Source organism: Grammomys surdaster, unplaced genomic scaffold (assembly GCF_004785775.1).
Source record: "Grammomys surdaster isolate TR1022 unplaced genomic scaffold, NIH_TR_1.0 363, whole genome shotgun sequence".
Lineage (NCBI taxonomy): Eukaryota > Metazoa > Chordata > Mammalia > Rodentia > Muridae > Grammomys > Grammomys surdaster.
Genome location: NW_021604782.1, coordinates 9558785 through 9580961, shown reverse-complemented (window position 1 = coordinate 9580961; position 22177 = coordinate 9558785). Strand labels below are relative to the sequence as shown.

The window sequence follows — 22177 nt, the reverse complement described above, 5'->3', positions numbered from 1 at the left end:
AGTTTGATAGCACACACTGCTATCATGTCATGCTAGCATGACAGCAATGGCACCTGATACCGTAGGGACACGATCTCAGTGACAGTAATTTAGTAAGGACAACAGTCACCATCTGGGTGCTGGAAACCGAACCTGGGTCTTCTGAAAGATCAGCAGGTGCTCTGAGCACACTAAGCCTTCTCTCAGGCCCTATGAGGGGAAACCTATTTATGAGAACTTTATCCACTTGCTACTGCTGGTTCAATATTACCTGCAGAAGCAAGTTCTGTCCAAATGTATCAAATGAGAACACTCAAAAAGACTAAATTCCTACCAGTGACTCCTCATAACCTAGACTTGAATCTGAACATGTGAGCACACAAATAAAGCTCTCTAGCCTACCGATGACTCTTTATAAGACAGTGTGCCTCACCCAAAACAGAACAAAATAAAGAGACCTACAGACCAACTCAGCTGCTAAACAGAAAAAATTTGAAAACAATAGGAGGAGAGCTGAAGAGATGAGTCAGTAGTTAAAAGTGTTTGTTCTCGCAATGGGTACAGGGTTCAATCCTAGTACCCACACGGTGGCTCACAGCCGTCTGGAACTCTAATCTCGGCCATCGGACACCCTCTTCTGACCTTCCTGGGAACCAAGCATAGATGTGATATACATGTCATACATGCAGACAAAACACTCATATACACGATAGATAGATAGATAGATAGATAGATAGATAGATAGATAGAGATCTAAGAAAAATTTAAAGTAAAAAAATAAAAGATTAAAGTGCTTTAAAAAAACAATCTTATGAAAAAGAAAACAAAACCAAAAACAAGAAAACTGAATTCCTACCTCATACCATGAACAAGAACAACACAGCAATCCCAAATGAATCAAACTGTAACCCACATAGTGAGTTCAAGGCCAGCCTGGTACAAGAGTCCTTGCCTCAAAACACAAACACACACAAAAAAACCCCCAAAACAACAAAACCATAAGATATAAGCTCTATGACTTTGGAGTAGCCAGATATTTTTAAACAGTGCATCAAAATCAATACGTAAGTAAAAGAATGTGAAATTGGATTCAATAAAATTTAAGAGCAAACACTAAAAAACAAAACAAAATTAAGAGGCAGAAAAGGCAAGGCACATAATGGCAAAAGACACTTAATATGAATTTATGAGTTTATCTGACCAGTCAATGAGAAAGCAGATAGTTCAATTAGAAATGGGCAAAACGTGGGGCTGGAGGGAAGAATCATCCATGTCTCACTCGCTGCTCCTACAGAGGACCCAGGTTCTATCCCAGCACTCTTCAGGCAACTCATGACCACCTGTAACTCAAGTTCCAGGGAACCCAATGCTTACTTTTGGCCTCTCAGGGAACTACATGCACACAGAAATACTCAGGTCCCTCCCACACAAATTAGTAATGATCCAGGGATCATACATGAATACATAATGAGCAAAACATCTTCAATGAAGAAGAAATACCAGATGTTAATGAACACTTTGCTGGGGCAAGAATACAGCCATGGCCACTTTTGAAACTAATTGGCAGTATCTGCTAATGTTGGACATGCATCATCTATGACATTCTCCATGCTACTACATCCCAACATACCCAATATAAGTATATACATATGTGTCAACAGGCACATATGAATGTCTATAAAAATCTAACAGCACAACAGCCCCAAACTGAAGACTCATTTGTACATAAAACACCAACTGCATTGAGATTACAAAGCACTTAACAATGCATTCTCATGGAGGTGAGCGATGAACTACTAGAATAAACCGTACAGATGCACGAGTGAATCTCACAAGCATGATAGTAAGAAAAAGAAGCTGGCTGGCAAAGCAGACTGAAAACTCTGCTTGTGTAATTAAAAAACACCAAGTAAGCCTATGGTCATACAGTAGTAGCCTTGCCGATAACGCCAGGAAGAACATAAGAGACTTCCAGGTTCAGGTAAGGTTATTACTCTGGGTGGGGGCTGTAAAAATGTTTGCTTCAGAAAAAAAATCAATTAATGATCTGTGTGTTTTTCTGCATAATTCAATTAAGAAAACAATCCAAAACTTCTTAAAATTAAAAACACTTTCTGGAGGAGTGGAAAGATGGTTTAGCAGTTAAGAGCACTGACTGATCTTCCAGAGATCCTGAGTTCAATTCCCAGCAACCATCTGCAATGGTTCCCAGTTACAATGGTAGCTCACAACTATTGGTAATGGGATCTGATGCCCTCTTCTGGAGTATCTGAAGACAGCTACAGTGTATTCACATATATAAAACAAATAAGTAAATCTTTAAAAAAATACTTTCTGGATAAAGTGTTATATACTACTATATAATGTGGATGGGAGGGATCAATTCGGTATTTAATTTATTCAAGTAATCTTTAAGTAATCCCTTTACGATACTCCCTTTGTGACAGGCTAATCTTAAATAAACATTTTAGGGAAATATATTACTTATTTTATGTATATGAGTGTTCTGTCCTCACACACACCAGAAGAGGGCATCAGATTCCATTACAGAGGGTAGTGAGCCACCATGTGAGTGCTGGGAATTGAACTCAGGTCTTCTGGAAGAGCAGCCAGTATATTTAACCACTAAGTCATCTCTCCAGTCCTGGAGAGGCTACTTTTAAAGCTTAGTAGAGAAAGTAAAAATGTTTTATAAGTGAATTTGAAAAAGAAAGACAGTCATAAACATAATAATTGGGAGGCCTAGCCCTAAGATATAAACGTGTTACAAGAATGGGATAAACCAGGCAAGGAGTGGCGCACACCTATTAATCCCAGCACTGGGGAGGCAGAGGCAGGCAGATCTCTGAGTTTGAGGCCAGCCTGGCCTACACAGTAAGTTCCAGGATAGCCAGGGCTACACAGAGAAACCCTGTTTTGAAGAAAAAAAATTAAAAAACAAAACAAAACCAAATTGATTCATATTTTAACACACACACACACACGGTCATGTGCACACACATTTCTAAGTGGTTAGTTTTTAAAATGCTGTTTTCACAAAGGAGATGATTTGCATAATTTGGAGAGTGCAGAGGTATGAAGCCTCTGTCAGGTGAGCAGATCAGACATCACACTGACAGGATTCTAAAAGGCAGGAAGTCAAAGGGGAGAAAATATGCATAAAATGTGCAGCAAAGGACTCAGGGCAAGCTTCTAGAAATCAACGAGGGAAAGACTCACTAGGAAATGGGCTCAGAAGAAACACCAGTACTGAAACACATTAATAACAATTAAAACAAGATGGATTTCACTTAACAAACTGGCAGAGACAGAAAAGAATAAAACAAAAACACCCCCAAAACCGCCTGCATCTAAACATGGGCAGGATATGGAGAAGCAGCTGTATCCTTGGCCAATGTTAAATGATGCCTATACCTGAACTTTCATGGATCCTTTACTAGCTAAGTGTAGAAATAAGTATGCAAAAATAAAGATGTCTATCAAGAACTCGTTAATGGAGAATTAACTGAAGAACAGGTGTTTACAGGCTGTCATTCAAAGCTGTGCTACCCTTGTTCATGAAAACAAGCCACAGGATATAGTGAAAAAGGAAATTTACTTTCAGATAACAAGTGCAGTATGATGCCATTTTAACAAGAAAATAAATTTAAGTTGTCCATTTATAATTTCATTTAACAAGTTCCGAAGGATGCATATCATGTTAGCTATGGGTTCCATAGTACTTTCAGTCTGTAGAAAGTATGAATACATTATTTTTGTACATTGTAAAAATCACTAAAACTTTGGAACTATGTAGGATAAAACAAAAACTTCCTTTTTATTTGATCTAAGATTTTTCTCTTCAAAATGCCTAAGGGATTTTATCGGAGATACAAAAATGTATGCATGAGTTAATGTGAATTTATAAATGTAAAAAAATAGAATATAATTGAATTAAAGTATTTAAAAATAGACCTTGGCACATTTGTGCAAAGCAATAACAACATAATTTAAAATACTACGGTCTATCATGTATGGTGGTGCACACCTTTAATCCCAGCACTAGGGAGGCAGAGGAAGTTAGTGCTCTGAGTTCAAGGCCAGCCTGATCTACACAGCAAGTTCCAGGTCAGCCCGGGGGTCCAACAGTAGGCTCTGCCTGTTAAAGAAGGTGCTTTTTTACTGATCTACACTTCCCAGCCCTCAAGAGTTCACTGACAGAACATCCACATTCCGAGTAAAGGACTAGGAGAAAGTCTTATCTGTGTGGCAGTAACCAAGAGTCACGGTCCAGTATCCTATCTATCACTGTATGTTCCTTACTTACAATGACTGTTTATTGCTATACCAGTCGTAAAGCACTAGAATGTTAAAGCAAATGCTGATTTCACTTCCATTTAGTTTACCGAGCAGTGGTGGCGCACACCTTTAATCCCAGCACTTGGGAGGCAGAGGCAGGCCTATTTCTGAGTTTGAGGCCAGCCTGGTCTACAGAGTGAGTTCTAGGTCAGCCAGGGATACACAGAGAAACCCTGTCTTGAAAACAAACAAACAGGGCTGGAGAGATGGCTCAGTGGTTAAGAGCACTGACTGCTCTTCCAGAGGTCCTGAGTTTAAATCCCAGCAACCACATGGTGGCTCACAACCATCCGTAATGAGATTGGATGCCCTCTTCTGGTGTGTCTGAAGACAGCTACAGTGTACTCATCAATAAAATAAATAAATAAATATTTAAAAAAAAGAAAACAAACAAACAAAAGATAAAAACAAGCTTGCTCTGAATGATTGCCATTTCCAATATTTACTTTCAAAATTATCTTTTAACTAATACATATTTTATATTCATTGACCATTTTAGTCAAATAAAATCACTTTAAAATTTTAAAATTTAAAAATAAAAACAATCTAAAGACTTGTACCTGAGTCAACTGGAGTTCTAAATGTTCTTTTCCTCTATGCAAAATAAGACTCATCATAAATATACAAATTGCAAGCTTATTCAAAGACCGGCCTCTTGTTTCTTGAAGTACTATGAAAACAGGCATAACCTTTAGTTGGACCTTCCACATTGCTGTTACAATGACACAGCCATCTCTACTTGGAATAATCAGCTGAGAAGACAGGTGAATTATTCAGATATAAAACAGGCTTATATTTTAGCAAAATGGTTGTATTTATTCTATTTTCAGGGTTTTTTTTTTAAGATTTAGTGTGTCTGTGTGTATGTGAGTGTGAGTGTGTGTGTGTGTGTGTGTGTGTGTTTGCAAGCGTATACTCACAAGTGCCCTCTGAAGCTAGAGGTATCAGATCCCCTAGAACTGAGTTATAATGAATGACATGGAAGCCTGGACCCGCACTTCGATCCTCTGGAAAAGCAGAATATACTCTTTAACTATTGAGCTATCTCCCTAGCCCCTAACTATCACCACCACCACCACCACCACCACCACCACCACCACCACCACCACCACCATCAGATAATCTTAGTGACCCAACAAAGACGCCTGGGATTAAACACCAAGGAACCATTTCTATTTTGGTTAAAGAGCAATGTAAAACATGATAAATGTAATAAACAACACTTGGAGAATCCTGTCTGACTAAAACCATTTTCTCTAAAAATAAGGAAACCTAGGACCTGACATATATATTTCTTTTGTTTTCTGAGACAGGGTTTCTCAGTGTAACAGCTCTTGTTGTCCCGAACTTACTCTGTAGACCAGGCTGGCCTCAAATTCACAGAGATCCACCTGCCTCTGTCTCCTGAATGCTGGACTTAAAGGCATGTGTCACAACGTCCAGTATTACAGTACACTATTTTTAATATGTATCAGGGTTTTACCTGCATGTATATCTGTGCACCATGTATGTACTTGGTGCCTGCAGAGACCAGGAGCGTCAGATCCCCTGGGACTGAAGTTAAAGCAGTTGTGAGCTGCTTTGTGGGTGCTGGGAAACAAACCCAGGTCCTCTGGAAGCATGTGCTAATAACTTCTGAACCCTCTCTCCAATCTGCCACTATGTATTTAGATCTGTACAACTCTGTATGATTTAAAAAGCATGGAATCCTTTTGTGGAGGTAAGAAGAAAAGGGACCTGGTATTTACGTGCACACAAAAAATACAGAATCCTAGTACATGAGAGGTGGATTGTACAGGATCAGTTGTTCAAGTCCACCTTCTGCTATGTTACAAATTTGAGGCTAGCCTGAGATACATATTGTTTCAAAAATGAAAAAAATAAAATAAAGGGGTTCCATAAACATGAGGCCATGTAAAAACCTGGTTCAGTGCTCAGATGCCGTGCTTGGACAGAGACAAGGGGATCCTGAGGGCTCAGTGTTCAGTGCTCACATGCAGTGCTGGGGACACAGACAAGGGAATCCTGAGGGCTCAGTGTTCAGTGCTCACATGACGTGCTGGGACAGAGACAAGGGGATCCTGAGGGCTCAGTGTTCAGTGCTCACATACCGTGCTGGACAGAGACAAGGGGATCCTGAGGGCTCAGCGCCTCTGCAATTGAGCTAAAATGTTGAGCTCCTGGCTCATTTAGAGATCCTGTCTCAAAAGTGATGAAGCAATTGACAAGAACTTGACTTTGACTGTTGGCCTACAGACACACACACACACACACACACACACACACACACACGTGCACACACTCAGGCCTGCATACCCTCCAATAACTACACAAATAAACAAACAAATAGTTAAATATCTGTGGTGGAGCATTCTGTTCCATAAGCAGGCCTGGAGTAATCCGGCTACAGAACCATTACTAAAGAACTGTATTTCCTGTCTGTGTAAATAGCTGTGTACATAAATGCTTCCTCTCTCAGGGCTGTTCCCCTCATGGTCAGATACATGTATATGGAGTAACTGGCTTTGCACATAGTGACAACACCCCAGGACCACTGCCATATACCAGGCCAACAATTTGATTTTTTTTCTTTCAAATTATGACCTGTATTTTAAGTTGGTAAAGTTACAAGAACAGCTACTTTGCAGAAAATAATTTATTAACTGAAAACTGGTTGTCATGTCCAAATACAGAAAAGACAGTGTGACTGAACAGGCCCTCACTGGACACACCATCAATATACATTAGGTGAATTGATTGAATTGCTTATTTCCATAAATTTTAGGGTGTACCAACAAATATTTAAAAACCAACAGAAAATCTCACTACATTAGAGGCAAACGTTATATACACGATGGAACCGACCACTGAGACACAAAACTAGAGTTTTATTTAAAGCACAAGTACACGAACAGTAATGACGCCAAAACAGTGAGCTGAGAAAAGTGAAACATCTTAGTATAAAAGGTCAATGAGCCGCAGAACAGAAGTGATACCACATATACTCTTAGTCACAAAAATTTAGTATTATCACAAACACCGACAGGCAGAGGATCCCTGACTGAAGAACATTATACAGCTGACACGTTAACACAAGTCTCTTCCACTTAGATTCAGCCTTCTGCTTCCCGACACAAGTTATAACTGTAGCAGCTTAAAGGAATTCTAAAATATGACTTGAGTGACAGAGACACGCGTTTTTCCCACATAAATCATACAGAAGCCAGGGGCTACAAAACACACAGAAAGATGCCAATCGACTAACTTAGGCAAGTCACACACCCCTAAAGCATGGCACAGTCCTCTGTGGTTTCATGATGTTCCCTAATTAATTGTGGTTATAGTATTTCCAAACAGATGCCTGGTCTTAACCATAAAACTACATTGGTAAGTCTGTCTTTTTATTCCCCAAGTCCTCAGTGATGGAAGAAAAGGAGCTGCAAACACATGTCTACAATTTATAAGCAGAACAGAGGACCTCACTGGAGCTGAATACAGCCTCCATTCCACTAAGGCATGAGATTCTTCTATGTAGTCTATACTTGAGTCACATACTGACTCTGGTGAATTTAAGTACGGCCATCCATCCAGTCTCCTTGCCAGCTGTCAGACCTATGGGATTTTAGTTAAATGTTTATATCACTACACAGGAGAGGAAACATCCCTTGGCACAAGGTTGATCTGGCAACTCTATGTCCAACTTCAGCAACAAATTTGTTTACAGTCATGGGGGAAATGGAAACAATAAATTAAAAACCTACCAAATATATATACTGTTTATTCAAAACTACTCTAGACATAAAGGCCTTAGGATAGAGAGATAATCAAAACAGAAGATCCTCGGGTGAAAAAAACAGCCGAAAGCAGGATTCAAACACATGCGCACTGCGAAGTCAGAGACTTCATCACTGGGACCGCCATGCCAGTCTTTGGAAATCTCTCAATACCAGAATCAAGAAGTGCTGCAGTGTGGCTCTGGGGCTGAGTGACCACAGCAGGGCTACTCTGCACCACACAGACCTCAGTTCCTTTTTATTGCTTCCTCACCTCATGGAGGGGTGGACATTTAAAGCATATTCTGGCAGACATGCTCAGTTAAATCTGCCTTTCTTTCTACTCTAAGCCAGTGGTTCTCAACCTTCCTAAAGTCATGACTCTTTAATGCAGTTCCTCATATTATGGTGACCGCCCCCTCAACCATAGAATTATTTTTATTGCTACTTCCTAACTGTAATTTTGCTACTGTTATGAACTGTAATATAAATATCTGATATACAGGATATCTGATATGTGAACCATGTGAAAGGGTCAGTCAACACCCCAAAAAGGGTCACAACCCATAGGTTGAGAACTGCTGCTCTAGGCAAAGACATGGCAGGGCCTTTGATGAATTAGTTTTAATAATCTTAGAATTAAATCAGTAATTCTGGCACCAACATGTCCAAACACAGCCCTGGTTGTCACTATGCCCCTGACAGCCACACAAAAAGCCTCTGTGTAACTAAGGAGATTATTCCTTCATGAAAGGAATCTTGTAATTATTACCTATTGAGCTGACAGGGGGAACCCTGCAGTCAGTGATAGATTTTGGCATGTTGGTGTAAAAGGCTCTTTCAGAAGCAGCCTTCTTTGTCTAGTATCTTATGATAATTTAACCTCTGCTGTAAGAGAAAAGAGTGTAGTCCTCTTTTCCCTTGTGTTGAATTTTGAGAGAATACAGTAGACAGAGTTAATCGTTGAAGCAGCTTTCTTCTTGTCTTTAGTGTGTGTAGTTTTCTAAAGAGAGGTGAGAGGGAAACACCAGGGACTGAATGGACAAACAGACCTGATGGACATAAGGCTGTGAAACACCTTAGTCCTAAGTAAATGCTCAACACAAAAGCTGACATTAGGAACTATAAGGTACAAATTAGATTCTTCTTCTTCTTTAGATTCAATTTTTATCATCTTTAGTTATGTGTAACTATGTGCAGAGGTTTTGGCCTGGAGCTAGAATTACAGATACCTGATGTGTAGCTGGGATTCAAACTTGGGTCCTCTGGAGAAGCAGTACATGCTCTGAACCTCTGAGCCATCTCTCCAGCCCGTAAATTACTAGTTACTCTTATAGATGCAAGTCTAGCCGTGAGCCATGCTGACAGCTAAGACAATGTGTGCACCTCACAGGCTTTTGCTGTTACACAGTTCAACCTAAAAATACCTAGCCAGGGAGGCTGTGTAGCCCCACTGTCTTCTACTGGACTTTGCCATAAAACATTCAAGTTTAAAAGAAGAAAATTCTCAGTGACAGAATACTTAAAAACAAAACAGAATTCTTGTTTTCTTTTTTTGCAGGTATGTGGCAGGAAAGCTTTCTCTCTCTGGAATGGATCAACACACATGAAACAGTAGTTTGACACTACATTTCCTTCCAAAGAAGCCACTAAGTGCTGGCTCAAAACACTAGACAAAGCACTACTTTCTCAAGTTACACACAACACACACACACCCTAACTACAGTAAGTGATAGCAGCGATGGTCCCACAACATCATGAACACCATGAACGAGCACCTAGAACAACATGCAAAGCCTTGGAACCACTCAGTTATCACACAATGCATAGAAATTGTAATGGTTTTGGCAAGTGTTTTTTTGTTTTTGGGTTTTTTTGTTTGTTTGTTTTTGTAACAAATGCTTTATACAGCAAAGTTTTAAAAACTATAAGTGCTATTTTAAAAGTTGTAACATATGGATTATAGATATAAAAGTTCAGTTAGATAAAGTTAATCTAGCTGGACTAATACTAAATATGGACACGCAGTATAAATAATCAATTATAAATTAATAGTATTCTAAGGTATGTGATTTGTAAAATATTGTAATACAGAAAACCAACAGCCACTATAAACACTGTAAGCACAATAACTGTTAAGATTCTAGATCACCAATGCCTTCCTAATTCTAGCTACCACAAACAAGAAAACTAGGCCAGAGCATTCTTAAAGTTCCCACTGAAACAAACGAAGAATGTTAGAAATGCTAATTCCAGTGTCATACCAAGATGGTCTGTAAAAACACAAGTAATTACACTGTACTTTTAAAAAATCCTAAAATTTGATATTGACTCCACTAATTCTGGTAAGTTTTAAAATTACGTCTAGGAAATTTCTTATGCTTGAACTTCTTCTCAGAAGAAAAGTCAAGCTAACACAAGAACCACGCTTTGCGTTTCTCATCTCCCTGCTACAGACCTGTAGTACTGGCTATCATTTCCCCCTTCATTATCACTAAACAAATTCACTTTAGAAAATCTTAATTATGTTGATAAAAATGTAATCCTTTTGACTGAAGTTCTGTCTCAAACAGGCAGATCGAACAAACTATGTCTCAGACCAATAATATGGATACTGTACAGTTTGATCTCTAGAGAATACCAATGAACAGAAATTCCCTTTTGGTCCATGATCTACAACTGGAATCTAATACTTAAAAGATGCACGTAGGGGCTGGAGAGATGGCTCTGCAGTTAAGAGCACTGACTGTTCTTCTGAAGGTTCTGAGTTCAATTCCCAGCAACCACATGGTGGTTCACAACCATCTCCTTCCCCTCTTCTCATGTGTCTGAGGACAGTGATAGTGTACTCATCTGCATAAAATAAATAGCTTAAAAAAAAGATGCAGGTAGTCTGCCTCTGAATGTATAACTGAAAACTAAATGTAAGTGAGACAAACTGAGTGACATTTATGAAGAACCAATTACACTAGAGATTATTCTCATACATCTCACAATGAAGCATGGTTAAAGTCAAGACATAATCCTGTACAATCAAAAGTTAAGCTTCACATTCAAACAGCCTATAAAAAATGTGAGGGCTAATTCTGGACATGGTGGTGCACACCTTTAATCTGAGCACTCCAGAGGCAGAGGCAGAAGCAGTCAGATCTCTGAGTTCAAAGCCAACCTAGTCTACAGAGGAGGTTCCAGCTTACCAAAACTACAGGGAGTCTGGGTGCCTGGGTTCACTGGCTCTAGTCCCAACAAGATGGTAAGATTCAGGTACTGATCTTACCTCTCCTAGGGGCTGTTTCCTGTTGTGATGAAGAACATGTGAAGGGTGTCTGTCTAACAGAGGAAACATGGACTCACTCAGCATAGCATCTCAAAGGGAAAAAGGCCTAAGGAACTGACAGTCTCCAGTGCATGTGTGTGAGTGTGCATGTGTATGTTCTGAGGTACCCAGTAAGTGTGTGAGTGTACACATGCATGTTCTTTCTGAGGTACCAGTCTTCCTTATCACCTTGATGCAGGAGGGTTTCCTAGTGTAAATCCTGGTAATCACTGGACACCTTCTTAGGTCCTTTCTAGGGGTAGCCGCTGAGATCACAATTCAAAAAAGACAATGGTTTATTAACAAGACCTAACTAATACTGATCCTAATTCATCATGGTTTGTACTAAACCTCAACACAGTATACTGAAATGGCATATTTTTAAGAAACCACAATCTTCAATACTAAATAGGATCTTTCACTTAGTTCCACCAAACCTAGTTGGTCAATTTTAAAGTTATACTGGATCTTGAGAGATCCATCTTCCTTTTCTCTGCTTAGAACAGTAAGTTCAGAGTTGTTGGTAATTTAACAACACAGTTCCCCTTTATCCATTATCAGTAGGAACCCAGCAGTGATGGAAGGACAGCATCTGCGGAGAACCTGGGTTCTCAGATGTGTTTGATGGGAAGGACTGCTGACGTTTTCATGGCAGCCCCATCTCTCTGCTTTAAGAAACAATAGCCTAGCCTACCTGTTGGCCCCCTCCTCAAAAAAACTGTCTTACACCAGGGAGTTTATTTTCAGCTTGTTACTTCAGAGAGCCTACTGCAGAATCAGGAGCACAAGCAAGCTGCGCCTGGAATAGCAGCCACAGTGAAGGACAGGACTTGGGATCCAGATGTACTTCAGGGACAGCTGCTCTTACCCAATCGCTCTATGACATGGACAACCTATCTGATTTTTTCCTTCATGAAGAGGGACAATCACTTAAAGTGATTACAAATAAAGACAACTAGAAGCACTCGCTACAGGGGCACACTGTATGTTCTAACAAAGGACAGCCAAAACATCCTTACTCTTGTGTGCATGCACAGAAACCACCGCACAAATGGCTTCACCTTATTACTGATTTTAAGAGAAGCTCTAAGGAAAGGTCTTCATAATATACTCAAAGGAGTGAGATACACTGCAGCAAACTGGAATACTCAATGACTTATGTAATTGCAGAAGCACCAAGCTTGGAAGACAAGACAGATAGGATCAGTACAGAGACTTTTTGTTTTTTTTGTTTTTTGTTTGTTTGTTTGTTTTTGGCTAGGTTCTCAAAAATGAAATTTTCATTACATCACCTTTACATTTTCTAGCAGGAAGAATTTTATATATTTTTATATATAAAATTTACAGACTTCCCACCAACTAAATATTCAATAAATATTTGCCTATGTGGCCATAAATTTTAATCTCAATAAATTTACTGGTATCACAGCTTTGGATGTTAGTTAATGCCAAAGTTTCCACTAATAAGACTCTAACTGAAAAAACAGAGACTTAATCTATGCCAGATAAAAATGCAGGCAATGTATTCCAGATGAGGTACGACTTTAATTTGGGGTAAAGCTGTATATAATGCTGCTATAACCTTAGTACTCATGTAGAGGAATGAGGATTAAGAGTTTAAAGCCGCTTCGGCCTAGGTGGTGAAACCTTGTACCAAAAAGAACTAAACACAACAAAAACCTTAAGAGAAAATGAATTATCAGGGAATATTTAAGATAGTTAAAATTATGAAATAAATATTTAATAGTTGACATATATTATGTATGAAACATTCCACATTAGCCCTAATAACCACAATAAATGTTGGCATGTACTTCTGCCAGAGTGGAATCATTTTTGTAAGTTAAAATTCCAAATAATAAAAACGCTTCCGGCAGTGGTATGCCCTCAGTATTGTTTAGATAAAAACACAGAATTTAGAGGTAGTCACAGACTCTTATAATTTAATTAAAGAGGTTCTAAACTGTCTATGCTTCTTCTAGTAAGCCATTTTTCAAGAGGTTGTTTTAATCTAAATATCACAGTGTTCCTATTTGGTTAGTTTTCACAGCAAAACATAAATAAATAAAAAATTCACATTATTGATGTACTATTGTCTGGATGAAAATGTAGTACTTAGGATGAAGCAGGGCAGGTTTTCCTGTCAGTACACAGCACACCTCAGCAGGGACTCAGCACTGCTGTCTGTTCTCTCAGTTCAATGCTGAGACAGGCCTTTCTCAAATACTCTGCTGTCAACACAACATGATCTACAAACTATGTCTTAGATAAGAGTTTTATAGAAACTTTAAACATGGCAAGTATACCACATAAAAACGACCTTCAAAAAAGCTCCCTTATAATGGACTTGTCATGAACTCACGGACCAGCTCCAGGGGAAGAAGAGTGGGGAAGTTCTGCAGAGGAGCTGGGAGAAAGCCCTGTGTGTACAAGTGGAGGCAATGGGGAGATGGGTTAGAGGACAGTATGCAGCCATGACACATGGCCCAGCATTCCTTTAAAGTAGACAACCTTCAGGGATGGAAGACACTGCTCACCAATAACTAGCTCATTCTGAAAAGGCTCAGGCGTGAGAAAGCAGACTATTCCTTCTTCATTTAACCGACTTATCATAATTTCATCCTAAAATAAAGATAACTTTCTCCTTAAGGTTGCTCGAAAGATTTAGATAATACTTGTATAGAAATAGGCACACCTTTTCTTACCAATGCTTTTCTTGGAAGGACAATTCATGGAGATATTCTACCCAACAATGCCCCAGGCAGACCTGCCACTTCTGCGCTAGAAGACCACAGCCTAGAAGTCCTTGTGTGCTTATTACTTACTGATGCAAAGAGCTACCTAGCCATGGGGAAGCTTGGCTCTGTGACAACTTAGTAAAACAAATAAAAAAATTGTCTTTTTTGTCATAATATAAAATACCACCTACCTTCGAAGCTAATGTGAGTTACAAGGTTGACTTGAAGAATAAACACCTGGCCCAACAGGGCGCTCAGATGTGACAAACCAATGATGGTTTGCAGTCCTTACTGGTTGCACAGGATGGGGAGGACCCCAGCTCAGCCTCACTGTAGCTCTAACATCTACATGTACTTAATTTTTGAAGTATCTTAACTAATCATTTATTACAGTCTTCAAGACTTAAAAACAAAGACTAAAAAACAACCTTGATAAATGTTCATACAGAGTATCACAGATAAATGCATTTCTATTTACTGAGAAGAAACTGAAGAATGCTTTAAATTCTGCTAAGCCTGGTAACAAAATATGGTGATTTAAAATGGGTGTCAATGTTCCTTTGATCTTAAGCTCAGAGTCAAGTAACCCCTAGGGAAAAACAGCTGAATTTAATGCTTAGACCTAGTAACAGGATACTGCAGCTTGGCTCTACCAACCCGTCAGACTTTTTAGTGGGGGCCTCTCTTCTCTACCTTCTCTCTCGTGCTAGATATACAATCTAACACTCAAATATCCTCAAAGTTTTTGGTAGTTTTAGATTTCTTGTAAATCTGATGGTCAAACTCATTTCCACTGACTTAGGGACAAAGAATATTCTATTAAAGTCCAAGCACAGCACTAAAAACGAGCTATGAACAGTCTTTTATCCACCTCCCCCGACAACCCCCCAGTAGCAGACCTTGCATATTATTTTTAAATGAGACATCTCCAAAAAAGAATGGCACCTTTATTCCTCTTCTACACCCCACCTCCCCCAAAGAAAGTCCTTTACGTGTTGGGATCTCCATATCCAGTGAAAATGAGGCACAGCTAAAACTCCATACTAAAAATATATGTAAATAACTTCATGTTGAGCTTATGACGCCACTTTCTGATCTGGTTCAACAATACTGCACAGACAGTAAAGCTGTCTCCTGACTCATATGTAATCTTTAAAAATTAAAAAAATAAATCCATCTATGAAGGAGACTAAAAGCAGGAGGTGAGGCAGGAGGAGGAGCTGAGGACACAGTGTCTTGAATGACTTTCAGTTTCCTTTCTGATTTTTTTTTTTAAACGGAATTCTTTCTCTTCAGTTGCCTGAGAACCACTATGGTTTTTGCCAAGTCTGTAACAGAAATTATATGTCATCCCCCACAAGCACACTTGTTTGTCTCAAGCCTATAAATACTGTGTTAGTAATACTAAACTATTGCCATTGGCTTATCTGTAAAAAGAAAAATAGAGATTTGCATTATTATAAAGTTAGCAGTGAGGGCAGGTGGAAGGGACGCAATGCAGTACACATGATGGTTTCCTGGGACACAGAAGCCAAAGTGAGGTCTTGAACGAGCCACCTGGTCAGGCCGTGTCTGAGGAAGAGTCATAGGAGGAGACAATGAAATTGCCGCTGTTGGAGTGGCCAGCCACGGACTGGGCAGCCTGCTGGCTCAGGTTGTTGCAGATGAGCACCAGCTGATTGCTCTGGGCCTCAGACAAGGTGCTACAGCTCTGATAGACACTGAAGTTGGTCTTCCTGCCGGGGATGTTCCCCTTCTCACACATGGTCTTCACCATCTTGGCTAGCTTGTTCTTGCCAAGGGCCTGGCAATTGTACCAGTGAAGAGCTGCCAGGTTCACGACTGGCTTGATGGACAAGTAGAAGGGGGCGTCCTCATAGCGCATAGCGGGAGGCCTCCGCTGGGCGTACTCCTTATAGTCTTGCACCGGGCAGGTCTGTGGGGCATGCTGGGTGGCATAAACTCGGGAGTCTGTTCCTCCTCTCTTGGTTTTGGCATTCAGATCACCAGTGTCCTGACCCATCCATTCCAAGTACTCAAGCCCGGTTTCTGTGACTCGGAGCCGGATGTCACCCCATTTCAAGGTGGATCCATGGAAGCCTGTGCAGTGGCCAAAAGCTTTTGTATTGTTGAGCCAGACAAGGTTGAGCAGACCCTCCGGGTTGTACCTGCTCAGCAGTCCCCTCTTCCGTAGGATGAGCTCATCGGCAAAGGTGAGCTTCATGGACTTGTGTGGCTTGTTTCCTTTGCCTTTGCAGCGAAGCTCAATCTGCTTCTGTTTCAGGGCCTCCTGGGAACGCTTGAACTCCTTATCCCTGGTGATGCTGTAGCCATACCTGTGCTCTTTCAGGTACCGTTCCAGCCCACACTGGTAATTTGCCAAGCTGTTGGGTTCGTACTCAGACCCATCCTTCTGCCTAGCATCCACGAAGAAGGAGGCAAGGTAGGCATCTAGCTCCTTGCAAGGGATGACATAGATCTCTCTGGTTTCGGAAGGGTACTTGGAGATGAGGAACTCCCGGAAATTGCGGAGCGCAGTCTGTGTGCTCCTGATGGTTTTCTCATTCTGCTCCCTGCTGAGCTCAGCTGCTCTTTCATCCTGGTCTGCAACAAACGGGGGAGGGGAGGGACAAAGAGGGTGTGGATGAGTTCAGACAATGTACTTGCTACTCTGAAATAAAGTTTCCTTTTATAATGAAAAAGGGAAAGAAGGATCAATTTTTTAGAGAACAGTGATAAACGGTATTGACGGGCTGGTCTTATGGCTCTACTGAAGCCAAATTCAGATTCACAAATGTACTGGACAAGGTATGGCCCATCATAACAATGAGAGAGAATTTCTTTTTTGTTGTTACCGTGTGGTGTGCGTGCATGATGCCTGGGAGTGGGTCTTGGTGTGGATCCTCCCACTTTTATGCAGCTCCAGGGATTGACCTCAGGTCCCCAGGCTTGCACGGTCATCTTGCCAGCCCTGAGTCACATAGCTTGGTGAGTGAAGGTTTATAATAAGGGTGAAACTGCAGGTAGTCTCTGTCTGAGGAAAACCATGGGCATTCTGTCCTATGTACATGTGAGGCACCCCTTCCCCAGCGAGCACAATCACTTCACTTGTAAAATGTAAACTGGAGGTAGCACTGGCTCCACCAGCTGCTCTGTTACCGGGGCATATCATGGAGTTCTATTCAGAAAGGGCTAGGTGCACTAGACGGCAGTTTGCTTGATACCTGCTCTTCTGTAGGAATTCAGGGCAAACACAATTTATAAGTATTCCTTATGGACAGCAAAAGTTTGTAATAAAGTGATCAGAATCTATCTGGAATTTTAAAGGAAAACCAGGACTAAGCTTCATGGTAACAAGATAAAAATTAAATGTGAATGCTATAACTGGTGAAAGAAAGGGCCTATCTTTGTTGAGAGGTTTGTTTTCTTGATTTACTATCTACTTTCTGCTGGAAGGACTTGTGGCACAGCTAAGGATCACCCATTAAGTAGCACTGTCCAGGGTGGCCGGCCTCACACTTTACTATACTTTAGACTTATTTATGGTGCCTAAACAAACACAGACTACCTGGCAGTAAGCCCAGGAATCTGCATTTTAACCAGTATCTCTATGCTCCTGATGAGACTCAAAAGCATCCCCAGGTAAACCAAACTTTGGTGGCTCAGCCTATAATTCCTGTTCCTTAAGAAGCTCCTCAGGCCGGGCAGTGGTGGCGCATGCCTTTAATCCCAGCACTTGGGAGGCAGAGACAGGCGGATTTCTGAGTTCGAGGCCAGCCTGGTCTACAGAGTGAGTTCCAGGACAGCCAGAGCTACACGGAGAAACTCTGTCTCGAAAAACCAAAAAAAAAAAAAAAAAAAAAGAAGCTCCTCAGAAGGCAGGGGGCCTCAAGTTTAAAGCCACCCAGACTCAGAAAGCCAAGTTCTATGCCTATATCTTGTGTAAGAAACTCTATTTTGCCCATTAAAAAAATGGCTAAGAAACACTATTTAGTGGTTTCATTTCAGTAACATTTAATCTTGAGACCATAACTTTATTAATAAAAATGCTTGGTTTAGACAGGTGGTGGTGGTGGTAGCATATGCCTTTAATCCTAGCATTTGGGAGGCAGAGGAAAGTGGATCTCTGTGAGTTCGAGGCCAGCCTGGTCTATACAGGTAGTTCTAGGATAGCCAGGGCTCCACAGAGAAACCCAGTCACTGAAAAACAAACTAACTAAAAACAAAACAAAACTTGGTTTAAAAACAGACACCTGAGCGGGGGTGGGGGTGGGGGGTGGGGGGTGGGGGTGAGGGTGGGGAGGTGGTGCACGCCTTTAATCCCAGCACTTGGGAGGCAGAGGCAGGCAGATTTCTGAGTTCGAGAGTTCGAGGCTAGCCTGGTCTACAGAGTGAGTTCCAGGACAGCCAGGGCTACATAGAGAAACCCTGTCTCTAAAAAACCAAAAACAAACAAACAAACAAAAAAAACAAACAAACCCATGCACCTGTTCTGTGTATCAGACATGGTCTGGACAAAACTCAGAATTACACAATAGTAAACTAGCCTATCTACTGATATGCAATGAAACTGGTTTTCCTATTGATTTTAAGAGGGAAGCACGGAAGTTAATTTAAAACAACAAAAAATTACAACTCAGGACTCTTGTGTATAAGGAAATAGCATTTTGTTTATTGAAAATATTGATAAAGGAAAACTTTAGATTAATTTGCAAGACTGCTCAGTGATAGTTTTCGTAATTATTATACCCAATAAAGGAGTTTTTAATATGCTGGATTTTTTTCACAGAATAAACTACTTTTTGTAAAAAATTATCATACATTACTGTGTTTCTTATTTTTAAAGCTTTTTAAAAAAGATTTATTTATTTTATGCACATGAGTACACTGTCATTGTCTTTAGACACCAGAAGAGGACATTGGATCCCATTACGGATGGTTATAAGCCACCATGTGGTTGCTGGGAATTGAATTCAGGACCTCTGGAAGAGCAATCAGTGAGTGCTCTTAACCGCTGAGCCATCTCTCCAACCTACTGTGTGTTTCTTATATGACAATTCTAAGACAGATTTCCTAACTTCTTGTGTACATAGGCACACCTGAGATATGACATTTCTAAAATTCAAGCACACAAACACACTTCATTCCTCAATAGGTGAACTTTCAGTCTCTTTCTGTAGCTGAAATTACTTATATATTAACAAAGCTGGCCAGCTTCCCTTTCATTAAAAACAGAGGTGGGGTTGAGCATCACCTTTCACCAGCTGGCTTCCTGGACTGTTCACACGGAAAGCCAGAGGCCAGAGCAGTTTACTTTGGCTGCTATGCAAATATCTAAAAGCAGTTTTCAAACTTCAAAGGCTTTCCAGGAAATAAACGTTCACAGGCAACTTCAGAGAAAAAACTCCAGCTCCTCAACGTTCATGTGGGCTCTAAGACTGAGTCTGTGTACCCTGAGTCCATCACACCTGTTACACACCTGTACAGTGTGTGTGTATCCACTCAGTAACTACCATCAAAATCCCACTGTGAGGTACTGACTCTACTTGGCCAGCGCTCAATTTTAGTTTGTGAAGTATTTAATAATTTTACCTCCTTTTTTCAAAAAAAAAAAAAAGTGGAAATTTGATTTGAAAACCTTTTGGGTATCAATTTAAAATAAGGGATGATTTCAGGATGTGTGAGCAAAGCCCCCAGGTGCGTCTCACTCAGAGAAGTCCCGAGCAGCTGCTGCAGGGCAGCTGAGGATGGCTGTGAAACCGGCTAGTGCCTTGCAGGAGTCTGCACAGGACACGGTCCCCAACCAGGTGGGCAGCTCTCCCACAACTGCCTCAGCCACATTTTCAGCTCCACCCTACTGCACTCTGAGCTGACCTCCTCAAGACATCCTCAGCCCAGCCTTTCCTGAAAGGCTTTGCCTCGTTTCTGCTGGGTCTCAAGCTTCCTTAAGAAACAGATGCTGCATGTGCTGGAGAACAGCCCAATGAGCTGCAGCAGCCTCTCTTTCCAAGGTTGGAATGCACCACGGGAGGCGGCTGGAAGGGAAGAGACTCGTCCGTACAGGGTTCCAAACCCTGTACAAGTGATAGTTCTCAGCTAATAACACAATCAGGTAAGGCCAGAGGAAACTGGTAATAAAACAAAACAACTCCAACGATCATGCATTTGTCTCCAGTTTTAGAAGTTTCTGCTCCATTCCTTTTAAAAGTTGGTTTTTTTTGTTCTGTTTTGAAATTAGGTATAACATATACAGAATATCTGTGAACCTAGTGAACCTGTGAACCGTATCAGAAGAATTCTTTCTGCCATCATTCCCTAGCACCTGATTTGAGATATCATAGTCTGGCTGTCTGGCTGGCCTACTGCTATAATGCCTATGAACGGACCCGTGGGCCTGGCTTCTTTTTTTCTCAGCTTCACCATGCCTGTGCATTTGCAGGCGCTTCATCCTCTCCGCAGTGTGACATCCCACTACAAATAAATCTAGCATCTCAGTAAACCCCAAAGGCCGAGAAGAGTTAACAAGGCGGGCACAGCAGCCAAGAACAGGAGATACAATTTACTTTCTTTCGATCAAAACAAGTGTTTGGTTTCTGTATCTGTGTGTGTACCTGCGTACCTGTGTATAGTATGTGCAGGTGTGTGCACTGTACTTGGTATAGGTCAGAGGCTGACCATGAGTATCTCCAACTGCTCCCCACCTTACACTTGTGTGTGATGTGTGTGCATACTCACTTGCACAAGTGTGGGTGTACACACGGAGGTCAGAGGACAACCTTCAGTTTTCCTTCCACCTTGAGAGAGTTCGGTACTGCATATACCTAATTAGCTAGCCTGCAAGCATCTGGAACTCTTTTTCCATTTCATTGCAATAAGCCTGAGATTTTAGATCATCAGGCCTAAATTTAGTTCTGCAGATTCAAATTCAATCTTGTATAGTCAACCCTCTATAATTCACCCATCTCTCCAGCCCTTCCACTTAATTTTTTGAGACAGAATCCCTCACTGAACTTAAAATTCACCAATTTGCTAGCCTGGCTGGCCTAGTCCCTAGACAAGGGATCCTCTTGTCTCTGCCTCCCCAGGAATGGATTGTGAGCACACAATACCACACCTGACCTTTCACACTGGTGCTAGGGATCTGATCAGGTCCTCGTGCTTGCATGGAAAGCACTTTGCCAACAGAGCCATATTCCTAGCTCCTACATCAAGTATTTGAATTATGAATCACGTAAACCTGCAGAGATGAAAATAATGTCTCCTACTGCCTTGACCAGCCTACATGCCTAACAGCCTACCCAATATATAGAGACCTAGCATGTAACTTGGAGCTAAGGAGTTTTCCTACAAAGCTTCATCTTCCACTCAGTGTCTGCCTACCCACCCTGTCACAGCCTGGAACCTTAGACCTTTCTTTTTCTACAGTTGAGCTGGGTCACCTCACCTGCACAGCAAGTGGCAGGCAAGGCCAGGACTAAAAAAAAATAAATCGGGTAGTTGACAAGCTTTGGGGGATTTATCCCCAAGTATGAGGACAGTAATCGAAGTCAATCTTCAGTACACTAACCCAAGAGCTGTGAAGAAAACCAACATTTTCAGCAAATGTAACCAGCCGCCCAGAACACGTCCCAGCTCCCCACAGTCAGTCTCCATGCTCCATTAATCCAATTATTCCCTTCCTTGTTAGGAGACGACATGGAAACACACATAATTAATGCAGTATCTTATGTTCTCATTTAATTTGAGGAGATCTATGTTAGATTTAATTCCAGACACATTTGCTTCTGTTGCTGCTGCATTCAATTTAAAACAGGCACACACTTAGCTCTGGCATCCCTGTGCGTTGTTATTAAAGCCATACATCTGCAGTGATATTGAACAATTCCCTATGTTTAATTTCTTTACTGTTTTCATGTACAAGGAGTATTTTGTCTTATCTTTCATTTAGCAAAGGAACGTTCTAATTCTCTATAAACTAGTGAACAATAAGCCCATGTGCTTATTAAATAAGAATGCATTTTACATTTGAAAAA

At 40.9% G+C, this 22177-nt stretch overlaps 1 protein-coding gene across 2 annotated transcripts in view; it reads right to left on the bottom strand.

Annotated features, from left to right (window-relative positions):
* Kiaa1958 (KIAA1958 ortholog) overlaps positions 1 to 22177 on the bottom strand; it is a 139643-nt gene that overhangs the window by 19940 nt on the left and 97526 nt on the right. Inside the window, exon 3 of one of the 2 annotated variants that reach the window (XM_028779948.1) lies at positions 16665 to 16748. The exons of the other annotated variant lie outside the window; for it this stretch is intronic. Coding sequence (XP_028635781.1) covers positions 16665 to 16748 — 84 coding nt within the window. The remainder of the gene's footprint in view (positions 1 to 16664; positions 16749 to 22177) is intronic. 2 annotated transcript variants of the gene reach the window in all.